Here is a 12,130-nt window from a genome sequence, read left to right as displayed (position 1 = left end):
TTCTACCAATATAAACTCAATATTAAATTTATTTTTCTAAATAAAAACCCCTTATAGTAAATGTTAGTCTACATATGGTACCCATTTCCTTCTCTTAAGCTTCTCTGTCTCTCTGCTAAGTTATAAGAAAAAGTGTATAGGAGATAGACAAATATGATAAGAGAGATTTTAGATAAGAAATGGGGCAATATCATTCTCTTTCAGTGTTAATGTACAGTATTGGTAATTAAGACAGCAAAAAATATGAAGCAATTTACTTAAGAAAATTACTAATTATTTTTTTCTTGTTTCTGATTTATTTATTGGGTGCGTTTACCTTCCTGTGTCACTCACCACTTTCTAGTTTTCTGTTGTTCATTTTATATTATGATAAAGTTATTACTGTATAATGTGCTGTATATCTATTAATAGTTGAAGAAATTAGGATTCTTTTCACACATTGTGCACATAATGTTTTTAATACAAGCATTAGGCATATGCTTATATCCAGAAAATATGAACATGAAACAGCCCTACAAGTACTGATTAGGGGTTATTTGTAGTGTTGCAAACATATGGACAGACTCTGCATGGTCATTTCATAGTGCTGGAAGGAACCAAAGGTTAATTCATGGAAATATAAAGAAATGTTGAAGGTAAGATATAAGAGAGCTATTTGATCATGACAGGAAGATGCCAAGACACTACAGTGTATGGAAGGCAGTACAGTACTGTATTGTATAGTTGGTTATAATATAATTTACCATTTTGATGGGGAAGGAAGCCAGTTGCTTGTTTGGTACCCCATTGTTCCTGAAGAAATTGTCCTTTGTGGTGCAGTGTTAGTACTAGGAGGAAAAGGGAGTAGCTGGAGAAAACCTGCGATGTTTGGTTGGGTCACATTGAACCCGGGAAGCAGTTGCGAGAGGTAAGCACACTACTGCTGTAATAGCAACACCCCCTGCCATACCACCAGTACCCGTAGATAACTTTTGTTGAGGTTTCTAGTTTACTATGCCACGTTATAAAAAAACACTCTGCTATAACACTGGTACTTAATCAGTATACAGTGACAAGTGTTATACTGTATATATAAACAGACATATCACTACAACAAGGAGACTTATGTACAGTAACATCCTGGTTCACGTTGAGGATGTGTTCCTGAAAAGTACGATAGTTATCAAAATTCCATAAATCAAAGCACTTTCCCTCTTAAGTATTAATGGAATAAAGGGGAATCATTCTTTATTGATTATATTCAGCTAATAACATCTAATACCACTTCTAAGCTAACACTTTTATGCTGCCTCTTATTTCCTATTAGCCACAGGTACACCCTTGTCTTTTAAAACGTGATTAGGAGGCATGATGTTAAAGGATGACAAAGATAACTCGCAATAAACTTCAGAAAATGCTAAATAGTCTGTGCAGTAAGGTAGCTTATGGTATAAAAAAGTAGGCAGTTCAGGAGGTGGATGAAAAAAGAATGGATGCTGTCATTAATGTAAGTGTGGGGTAGACACAAGATAGATCAGGTAAAGGTGTAAGTTAAGTGACAACAACTGTGAAGTACAGTGATATATCCGGTAGCTGGAACAATTGGTGCAGAGCGCTTCCGAGAATGAGAGATTTCCAGGTAATGAGACGACTCTCAAAGCCGGAAAAATATCCCCCATCCCTGGAATATTCCGGATAACGGAAAAATGTTCTTGGAAGTTCCGTAAAATGCTCCTCATTTTCATCTCTCAAACCTGGAAAAAACTCCCCCATCCCTGTAATTTTCCGGGTACTGGGATAATTTTCTCGGAATTTTCCAGAAAATTTATCCCTCTGAAAATCATTCCCAAAGCTGTAATTTTTTGGAAAATTCCGGCTTTGGGAACAATTTTCCGAGGAAATTTCAATTGCGGCTATCGGAGAGTTCTAGTTAAGAGGGATTCTGGCTAACGGATATATTACTGTAAATGGGTTGACCTAAACTGGGTGTATTACTGTACATTGTACATTATTGTACAATAATCTACTTTAATAGCAAATACAGTGGTCCCTAAGTTAACGAATGGTTCGATTAACGAAATTTCGGTTAACGACTTAGCTCCCATAAGGATTTTCAGTTCGATTAACGAACAAAACTTCGATTAACGAAATCCTTACGACAAACACGTTTTGTTGTGCGCATCGGCTGATCGGCTAGTCCGCCAATACAGTAATTGGTTCTATGTTTACATTCGTTTCCAGTGAAGTAAATGTCAAGAAAGTTGGTCTCTTGAATATTTCTGCATTTTTTATATTAAAATTATTGGTCATTCTGAAATTTAGTTAACATATTGATAATATAGACAGTACAGGGAATGGTTTTTGCGGGCACATCAGCTGATTGAATCACCCAACAACACTTCTCAGTTTAACTTTGTTTACAGTGGAGTGAACATCCAGTTTGTTGGTCTCTTGAATATTTTTGCATTTTTACATTAAAATTATTGGTCATTCTGAAATTTAGTTAACATATTGATAATATACAGTGCAGAAATTATTATGAAACATGATGAAGGCATTAGAACCAATGCACTCTGTAAAGAATATGGCATGTCATCACCAACTGCCTCTACAATCAGCTGTTTGATATGTAAGCAAAGCTGCCAGGTATACGACATACACACCTCAAAGTAAGTTAAAATACAGTATTCTATTGTTTTTATTTATTATTGTACAGTATACTGTACAGTACAGTACTGTATTTAGTTTATATTTAATGTTTTGTTAATTCTATTACTGGTATACAGTACTTTGTATGTACTTTTTCTGTGAGCTGGAACCAATTACCCAATATCCCATTGAAATAATTGATTCGGTTAATGAACGACTTTGTGGAACGAATTGTGTTCGTTAACCGAGAGACCACTGTATACACTGTATGTAATCAGCTGCTATCAGTCTTCCATTAACTTAGAAGTGTGAATACTATATGATGTATTGTAATTACATATACAGTACTGTATCCTAAATCATAGTGATGCCAAAGTTCAGCAAAGGGCTTATATGCATGACAAGAAATTATGTTTTTAGTGAAAACTTTGTACTGTATAATAAAAAATGTTCTTCAACTTGATAAGAATACTTAAAGTGAATAATTCCATGTGACATTTAATTAAAGTACTTACAAATACTGTAGTTACAAGCAAATTTAGGGTTGCATTTGCAGGATATTTGCACAGTTTCATAATGAAAAATTGCAGCTTAAAGATGTTTTCGTGTACTTTACTGTACAGAACTCTGGTTTCTTTATGCTTGTAGTGGCCATTGTTTCATTTGACAATGTCTCCTGTCAGTGTAACTAATACTGAATGGTATGTTTACATGAAGTAGATAATTGTTATTTGCTTGCTCATACTTAAAGACTAGATTTTTCTTTTCTGTATAAATACAGTTATTGAAAGGTTTTGTAAACTAATATACTGTACATTGTACAGTAGATGGTGTATTTTTATTAATAGACTTTAATGATACAAGAAATTCTGCTTACTTTCTTGGTAGATTAAGTTTATATATTTCTAGGTTGATGCATAACAATAATTGTTACTGGTCTTTAGAATTAAGGTGAGTGTTTGTTTTTTCCTGTCTTAGGGGATGAATGATGGCGGGAGTGTGAGCTCAGAGACATCATCAGTTACATCATCAATTTCTTCATTCATTAACAAGGCTGGACCAGCAGCATCCTCAGGCCATGACCGAACACTACCCAATGTTCTCACCAGGATAAGGAACATCATAGATAATCGGGGATCTGTGAGTATGAGACACTGCTTATGTCACAGGCTGATGTATTAACAACAATATTGAGCTGTTTTGGGGGAAGCTGTATACTGTATGATATTCTTTGTTATTGAACTATAATTGCTTTATAATTGTGTAATTATTTAACTTCAACTGAATTGAAGAGGCTCAGTAAGTCATTTGCACACATTCATGTACATGTTATACTGTACTATATTCCTATGTTTTTAAATGTGAAGTACAACATTATTTCATTACTTCTTATTCTAATATTGTCATTTGAATAGTTGTAAAACATTGATGATGATGATGATAACTATACCAAACAAGTTGAAAACCTATGTTGTTTATGTCTAAAACTTTTGATTCATATGAAACAAGAGTTGACAAATACGTATACCAGTAATCATATGAGTCTTGGAACGGTTCAAGGTATGTGCCATAGGAAAGGCTAATAACAATATCCACCAACACTAAATGATATTTTCTCCTTATATAACTTGGTTGATTGTAGCTGTAAACAATTGTCCAAGCAGGTTTTCTGAGTTAGTAATTTAATTTTTATTTTTTCTTTAATAAACAGGGAATATAAATTTGGTGGACCTAACATGATTACTTAGAAAAATTAGAAGTGGCTCTCTTCAGATGTTTGTGTCAAAAAATTTTCATCTTCATATGTGAAGCCTCATACAGGCAAACTTCGAGATACGATTGGGTTATATTCCTGAAAAATCCATTGCTAGGTGAATTATCGTAGATAGGGAGCATTATAACACGGGGTTCAGTGGGGTACGTTCCCAGCCAGTCCCCAAACACACATGTATCACCGACAAAAGAATTCCTCCAATACTACTATCGGTACAAATCAATTAAACAACACTAACCACATTGTGAAGAATGAGTCTGGTCATCATCACATGTCCCCTTCGAGGCTAAGAGGACTCTTGTTGGTGGAGTGGAGAGGCTGGGGACAGTGTGGGAGTCAGAGTCCCAGAAGGGGTTCCTACAGCTGTAGGCTTCAGCCTGGCTTTAAAGAGGGTGAAGCTCCTGGGTGGGACTGGAGAGGTGTCAGAAGTTGAGGGTTATGGCTCTGACTGTGGCAGGGGTTTGAAAAAGGAGGTGATTATTGTCAGTCCACTCAGCCATCGTAGGTGGGTGCGAATGGCCCATTGTCTTGTTACCCAGAAGTCTCTCAAACCCGGAAAACCTCTACACCAATTATTCAGGCTAATGGGAAGTTTACTGAATTAAGAATATACTACTTATACTCCCAGCCACTCCTCATGTGCTGTTCTGGTATACAGTACTGTACAGTATTCCTTTTGGAAATAAAAATCTGGAATAAAAAAAGGGGATGGTAGCTGGGTTGGGTTTTGCTCATATGCAATTGGTGGTTCTCACTTATTTCAATTTGTGGAGTTTGTCATGTACACATTAAGAGTTGATTGACTAAAAGTCTGATATTAAAATGCAGGTATTGTCAGTTTGTTTGTACAAAGAAAAAAAGAACTCTCAAAGTACTTTATCTGATTTTGTTTAAATGATCTTGTGTAATTGTATCTGACTTTTACATTGTGTGTTTGTGAATTGCACAGTTGATAACTTCATTTATTAATGATCAAATGAATAAGTAAACTACTGTGCTCTATGAGGAACTCCCTTTTCATTTAAGGAAAATAGGTTTAATTGGAGCTCAGGAAAGTACTGTGAATTTCATAATTTTCTTACTCCTGCTTGCAGACTCCACAACAATATAAAGATTCTGACTTCAAGCAGTATTGGCTACCAGACAGTGTAAGTCGGGAGTGTTACGAATGTGAGGAAAAGTTTACCACCTTCCGCCGAAGACATCACTGCAGGGTTTGTGGTCAAATCTTCTGCTCAAGGTGCTGCAATAGTATGATCCCAGGGAAGATTATTGGATACACTGGTACGTAAGCCTGATGTTTGAATATCTATGTTTATTCTTGGGTCTATCACCCTTGCTCTATAACTTGAGAGGGGTTGCATGAGTGAAAAAAATTTCTTTCCCAAGGTGAGCTGCGAGTGTGCACATACTGCTGTAAAGTGGTTTTGTCGTACCTTCAGTCAAGCAACCTAGCTGCTGATGTATTAGCTGATCTGAGGGCTCTCCAGGAGGAGTTACTTCCACCCTTATCAGCTCATGCATTTGGTGCAAACAGTCACGATGCCACATTCTACACTTCCTCTGGATCCAACACTCCTTTGGCGACACCTAGAGGAACACTTCGTCGGCGACCCTCACTTGGTTTCCAGGAAGAGAAATATGCCACCAGAACCAGGTATTTAAGATCACCCATACATCTATATAATCCTAATTTTTGTGTGCGTGCGTGCATATCATAATAATAATAATAATAATAATAATAATAATAATAAGTAAAAGTTTATTGAAAGAACATTGCAGCCAAAAGGGTGGAACTATACAGTTATATAATTGGGGAACGGGTCACTTGAATGACAAATAATATACAAGTAATATAAAGTCATTCAACAGGGAATTTCAGCAGAGTAACAATACAAAAGTACGGTTGGCAAGGAGTGAACACAATGGTTAAATGCAAGTTGTTGATAATTTTTACAATGGTTGAGATTGGATTGTTCTTATAGCGATCATTATGTGGTCATATGGGCTGGATGTGGTTGTAGTGTCGAGCAGCAATTGCGGACATGGGATCTCAGGTGGGAGCAAAAGACGATGTCAAGGATGGTGCAGCAGCTTCTCTCCAAACTTGCAGATAAGGTGATGGTGATGATCAGAGAGAGCCAAGAAGGTCATTGTGTTGACCACTTCTTGATATGTGGAGTAGGAAGGGAGAGAATAATCTGCACATTTTCTAGGTGTTTCCATTGTGTGGCATTTAGAGGAAGACCAGGCAGGAGAAGCATAGGTGGGCTTGGGAAGTATGAATGTTGAGTAAGCACTGAATAGCTTGGGGGTGGGAACTCCAAGGGACTTGAAATGATGGAGGAGGTGGAGACGAAAGATGGAAGATTTGACAATTCCAGTGGTGTGTGTTTTCCAGTTCAGTTTGTCATTTATAGTGACACCGAGGAGCCTAGTGGAGTTCACAACCTGGAGTCTGTTGGGGCCCAATGTAATGGAGGGAGGTGGGTTATGCTAAAAGGAGAGGTTAATGTGCATAACGATTTTTTTTTTATGGGATTAGCCCACCAGGGCTCAGGTCAATGACCCACATCAGGGCCTGGGTTCGAAATTATTATAATAATAATAATAATAATAATACAGTAATAATAATAATAATAATAATAATAATAATAATAATAATAATAATAATAATAAAATGGAATTGATATTAAATAAAAATATAATATAATAATAATAATAATAATAATAATAATAATAATAATAATAATAATAATAATAATAATAATAATAATAAAGGACCATAAATAAATACATAATTAAAAAATTAAAAAGATCAATAGTGAGAAACAATATATGTATGTTGTGTTGTCAAAGTAAGAGAAACAATTGAGACCCTGCAATTGTGTGTAAATGAGGCAGAAAGTCAGATCAGCAACCTGGGACTTGGTCACAATTTTCGTGATGCCATATGGCAGCAGGGTCTACCATTAGACAACACATTATGCTTCCAATATCTCCCCAGGCGGTAGTACCTCTCTGTTTGGTGGTGACATGGTTGTTGGTGGCCCAACATATGCATGACAAGAAATTATGTGTTTAGTGAAAACTTTGTACTGTACAATAAAAAACTTTCTTCAACTTGATAAGAATACTTAAAGTGAATAATTCCATGTAACATTTAATTAAAGTACTTACAAATAATGTAGTTACAAGCAAATTTAGGGTTGCATTTGCAGGATATTTGCACAGTTTCATAATGAAAAAATGCAGTTTAAAGATGTTTTCATGTACTTTACTGTACAGAACTCTGGTTACTTTATGTAAGGGAGAGGTTACATAAGGATTTTTTTTGTGTAGTTTTATGAAATATATATACAGTATATATATACAATATATATATATATATATATATATATATATATATATATATATATATATATATATATATATATATATATATATATATATATATATATATATATATATATATATATATATATATATATATATCCCCTCAGGTACTCAAGTGGAGAATACCAAGCATTTGGAAGTCAACGTGACAATGACCAGATGACAGCAGAACGACAATTGTTGTTGCAAGACTCACAGCAGCTTCACTCCCTGTGGTCTCACATGGCTGGAGGGGCTGGGGGGCTTCCTCTAGGATCCCATCGACATCGTCTGAAATCATTCCACAGCTGTTTTATAGGAAAGGATCTGGTACAGTGGCTTCTTGCAAATGACAAAGCATCCAGTAGGTAAGTTTATATGTCACTTACCTCAGTTATGTTCATAGTTCTCTTTCCTTGTGCACTGTAGACTCCTTAACATTGTTGTTTTTCATTGACACTCCTTATGTTCCTTTCATTTTCCCAATTTTTTCTTCTTCCTTCAAGACAGGAGAAGTGTGTTGTTACATCATCTTGATCAGTAGCTTATTGCTGAGGGAAATGTGTATCACGCTACAATCACTAGATTTATAATTTTGATGAACTAATAACATCTGTGCACCTTTCAGAGAACTAATTCACTATAACCTATTTTGAGGAAAGTACAGTTTATCATTTATGTTGTACAGTATTCTATGTGCAACTTTGATCCTACACTGTTACAACTTAGTACACTTTATCCTTTATTGTCTTCAGACTTCATTTGCATGATCATCTTGTAACACAGTCACTGCATAGAAAACCTTGTCACTGACTTTTTTTGTGGGGAAGTAGAGGTCATGTAAGTGTAATGGTTGGCACAGCTTCTATAATTAATACTGTACAACATGAAATAGCCACCGTATTTCCATTGCATGCTTATCTAAATCACATAGAGTAATTACTGTACTTTGGAAAAATAGGTAAATGTGCCTTTGTTTTTAGGGAGGGATTTAGGACACAGTTTAGTACTGTACAGTCACTGGATGTATTGAACATGATTATATCATGATACGTAGTACCATATCGTAGAAAGTATATCACTTTGCACTCCTTTTTTGGTAGATTTGGGTCATAAAAAATTACAATCATCAGATTTTGCAAACTTGACTATCAAGAAATAATTAATTATTTATCCTGAAAAATATATCAGTGACCTGCAGTCTCTGAAATGCTTACTGTATAGATCATGGACTAAAACCAACCACGGTATTATAGTAATTTAATTTATTATTACAACAGTTGTTATGTTTCACATGAATTATACAGCTAATGAAAAATAATCAACTCCCTTAAAGAAAGCCATTTTTGAAATAATATGTGTGCCGGTTAGTGAAAAGATTTGTATTATTTTAATGTCACAACTTAAATAAGACTAAACAAACAAGCACAATATTTTTTGTTTTTATTGTTCATTATTAATTCTTCAAGTATTACTATTGTCACCATATGCACTGTAGTATGACTTATGTTGCAAAGAAATGCTTTTGTGTCATCTTGCATTATATTATGAGTGCAATATACTTAAGCTTCCTAAAATATTGTCTCACAATTTATTTACTTTATTTCAGAGCCTCAGCAATAGCTATTGGCCAAGCTCTATTAGAAGCAGGTTATTTGGTGTGTATATCACAGCCAGAACAAGTGTTTGTTGATGACTATGTTCTATACCGTCCAATGCGTCCAAGCAGTGACAGCTCAGATAAAGGGGCTCAGGAGGGCCTAAGTCGCACTCAAGATGGAGGGCAGGAACCTCTTTGGGTGAAGCAAATTTCCAATATGGCAGAAGATACTGGTGAGTACTGTATTAGAATTATATTTATATTTAGGTACATTACTTATGACAACTTTTTGTGTATGATTTTTATTTATTTTATTTTTTTAAGAAAGAATACACCTACAGTATTAGGAATTTCTGAAAGATTTTTACTCTAATATATTTAGGCTACATTATATGGTATAGCTTATACATAAAATACACCCATAATATTTGAAGTCTTATAAATTGTGATGATCACCTGTAAGGATGACTGAAATACTATACAGAGACCTCCATTATGCCGTAAACCTTTATTATTTGTGGGGTTTAGGTTCCAAGGAATGGCGCAAATAGGCAAGACCGTGAATAGCAACTTATACTACCTTAGTGCACTACTGTATACCTATACCAAACAACTGACCAGACGTGGCAGCACTCATCCCCTCTTTTAACTTGTCTAATAATTCAACTTTCTTTGTCAGGGTCATCACTGACTTATGCCTTTTACATTTCACTCCACTAGCATCACTAGCACTGACACTAGGCAGTCTTTTGGGGGCCATTTCACACAGAAACACTAAAGTTTTGAGAGTACAGCACAACACAAGGTGCTGCATCACAGGCAATGGTTGAGCGTGAACAGAGGTGGGAAGAGACACTTCTGCCACGGGGGTGACTCGTTGTGCTGCAGGAGAGGCTCGTAAGCTAGCCACCATTGCTACTTTCTGCTTACCGCGAATCTTTGAAATTGCGAATCACAAACCCGCGATGGCAAGAGTCTACTGTACAGTACAGGTATCCCTTGTTTAACGATTGGGTTGCATTCCTGAAACACCTAATGTTAAGTAAAATTATTGCTAAACAAGGGATAATGGCAAAGCTTGAAAGGCAAACAACAGACTCAAACAGCAGGGCAGTAACTACAGGTACTGAGTACAGTACTGTACTGTACTTCCTGATAATAATTGTAATAAACGAGTTTGTTATAAATGGTTTTGAAGTTAAACGATTGAATTTTTAACACCAAACTTCTACGTAAATGATGTGGTTCAGAGTTAAACGATTTAGTGAGCAAAAGGTGAGCCTAATTCAAACAAGTTTCAAATTGCATAAGTAAAAAATGAACAAAGCTTGCAATGATAAACAATAAAATTGATACATAACTTATCATAAAATATATTGGCACAAATTTTTGCACAAAAAATAGCTCCTTCCACACTCAAACCATCCTCTGGGTGACATGATGCAGTTCAGCTGGGCAGTCACCCCGCTGACTCCAAGGCATGAGTATGTATGCCATGACGTGACATCATGGGGGAGGGAGCACGGCTGGGTGGTGAGTCGGTGATGCAGTTACAGCCCATTGCCTCTTCATGCACGTTCACTCCACACTCATACACACCTATGCTGCTCATTTTTATTTTGTATTTTGTCATATTTTTATATTACAGTTGATTACCAAATTTCTGGCAATCACTTGAGGGTAGACTCGACCATTTTAATACTATGAGTACATTTGTTTCTGATTATTTGTGAGAGGATTTTCTCGTTATTATTTATTTGTACAGTATGTGTTTTGTTTGTGTGTGTGTCTACACACACAAACACACACTTATACAATGGCTCCCTGTCCCGGCCGCGAAAATGCCGGCAACTTTAAAACTACCCACAGACATTCTTGGGTACATCCAGGGTGTCAACTGCGAATAATAGAGGACCGCGAAATAAAAATCCGCGAATTATCCGGACGTACTGCATAATGAAACTATAAAAGTTGTGGACAAATCATTTCACTACTCTGATGTGACTCAGAAATAAAGAAAATATAATATAAAACTATAAAATAAGGAAAATGAAGAGCATGGGTGTGTATTTTGAGTGGGAGGTGATCATAAGTGTGGAAGCAGTCAGAAGTTTCTCAATAGCGCATCTGGCAATGGCTGGTTAGGCCTATTTCAGTTTAATTGCCACCACATAACCACCTCTGCTGTAAGTAAATCTGTACACTTACTGTTCATCCTGGATCTTCTTGTTATGATAATGATGATGATTATTAGTACAGTGCCCATATAATGAATATTGAGGTGATGATGGGCGCTGTACACACTCTGATGATTTGTCTTCCTCGTCGCCCAACAACATTATTGGTGGTCATTGAGGCTTGATGTTGATCCAGGAGAAGGAGACGCAGGTGGAAGTACCTCCCCCAGCCATACGCTCCTACACTCGCTGCGTCATTCTTTTTTTTCTAAGCCAAGCACATAAAGTTGAATGCGCGTAAGTTAAATGCACGTAAGATGCGACATGACTGTATGCCATCTCTCAGACGACCTCATCCCTAGTTTTTCCCCTGCCTAGTGAGTCAAGCTATTGCTGAACCAAATTTTGACCAAATGTGAAGTGAGTAGGGGTGTCAAATTTGCTTTATTGCTAAACCGAATTGATGTTAAGTGAATTAATGCTGAACGAGGGATGCCTGTAATTAAAAAAAATACAGTACATGAATTTTGAGGGACTGTTAAAGATATATAAAAGGAAAAAAAAAGAATATTATTA

At 36.0% G+C, this 12,130-nt stretch overlaps 1 protein-coding gene across 2 annotated transcripts in view; it reads left to right on the top strand.

Annotated features, from left to right (window-relative positions):
• The window catches only part of LOC121859837 (1-phosphatidylinositol 3-phosphate 5-kinase-like), an 85,864-nt gene that overhangs the window by 10,661 nt on the left and 63,073 nt on the right, over positions 1-12,130 (top strand). For both annotated transcript variants that reach the window (XM_042356799.1, XM_042356798.1), the window contains exons 4-8: positions 3,607-3,768; positions 5,497-5,686; positions 5,792-6,059; positions 7,906-8,145; positions 9,387-9,610. In XM_042356799.1, the coding sequence (XP_042212733.1) occupies positions 3,607-3,768; positions 5,497-5,686; positions 5,792-6,059; positions 7,906-8,145; positions 9,387-9,610 (1,084 nt within the window). The remainder of the gene's footprint in view (positions 1-3,606; positions 3,769-5,496; positions 5,687-5,791; positions 6,060-7,905; positions 8,146-9,386; positions 9,611-12,130) is intronic.

Source organism: Homarus americanus, unplaced genomic scaffold, assembly GCF_018991925.1.
Source record: "Homarus americanus isolate GMGI-L3 unplaced genomic scaffold, GMGI_Hamer_2.0 scaffold29703, whole genome shotgun sequence".
NCBI lineage: Eukaryota > Metazoa > Arthropoda > Malacostraca > Decapoda > Nephropidae > Homarus > Homarus americanus.
This window is presented reverse-complemented; position numbering and strand designations above follow the sequence as displayed.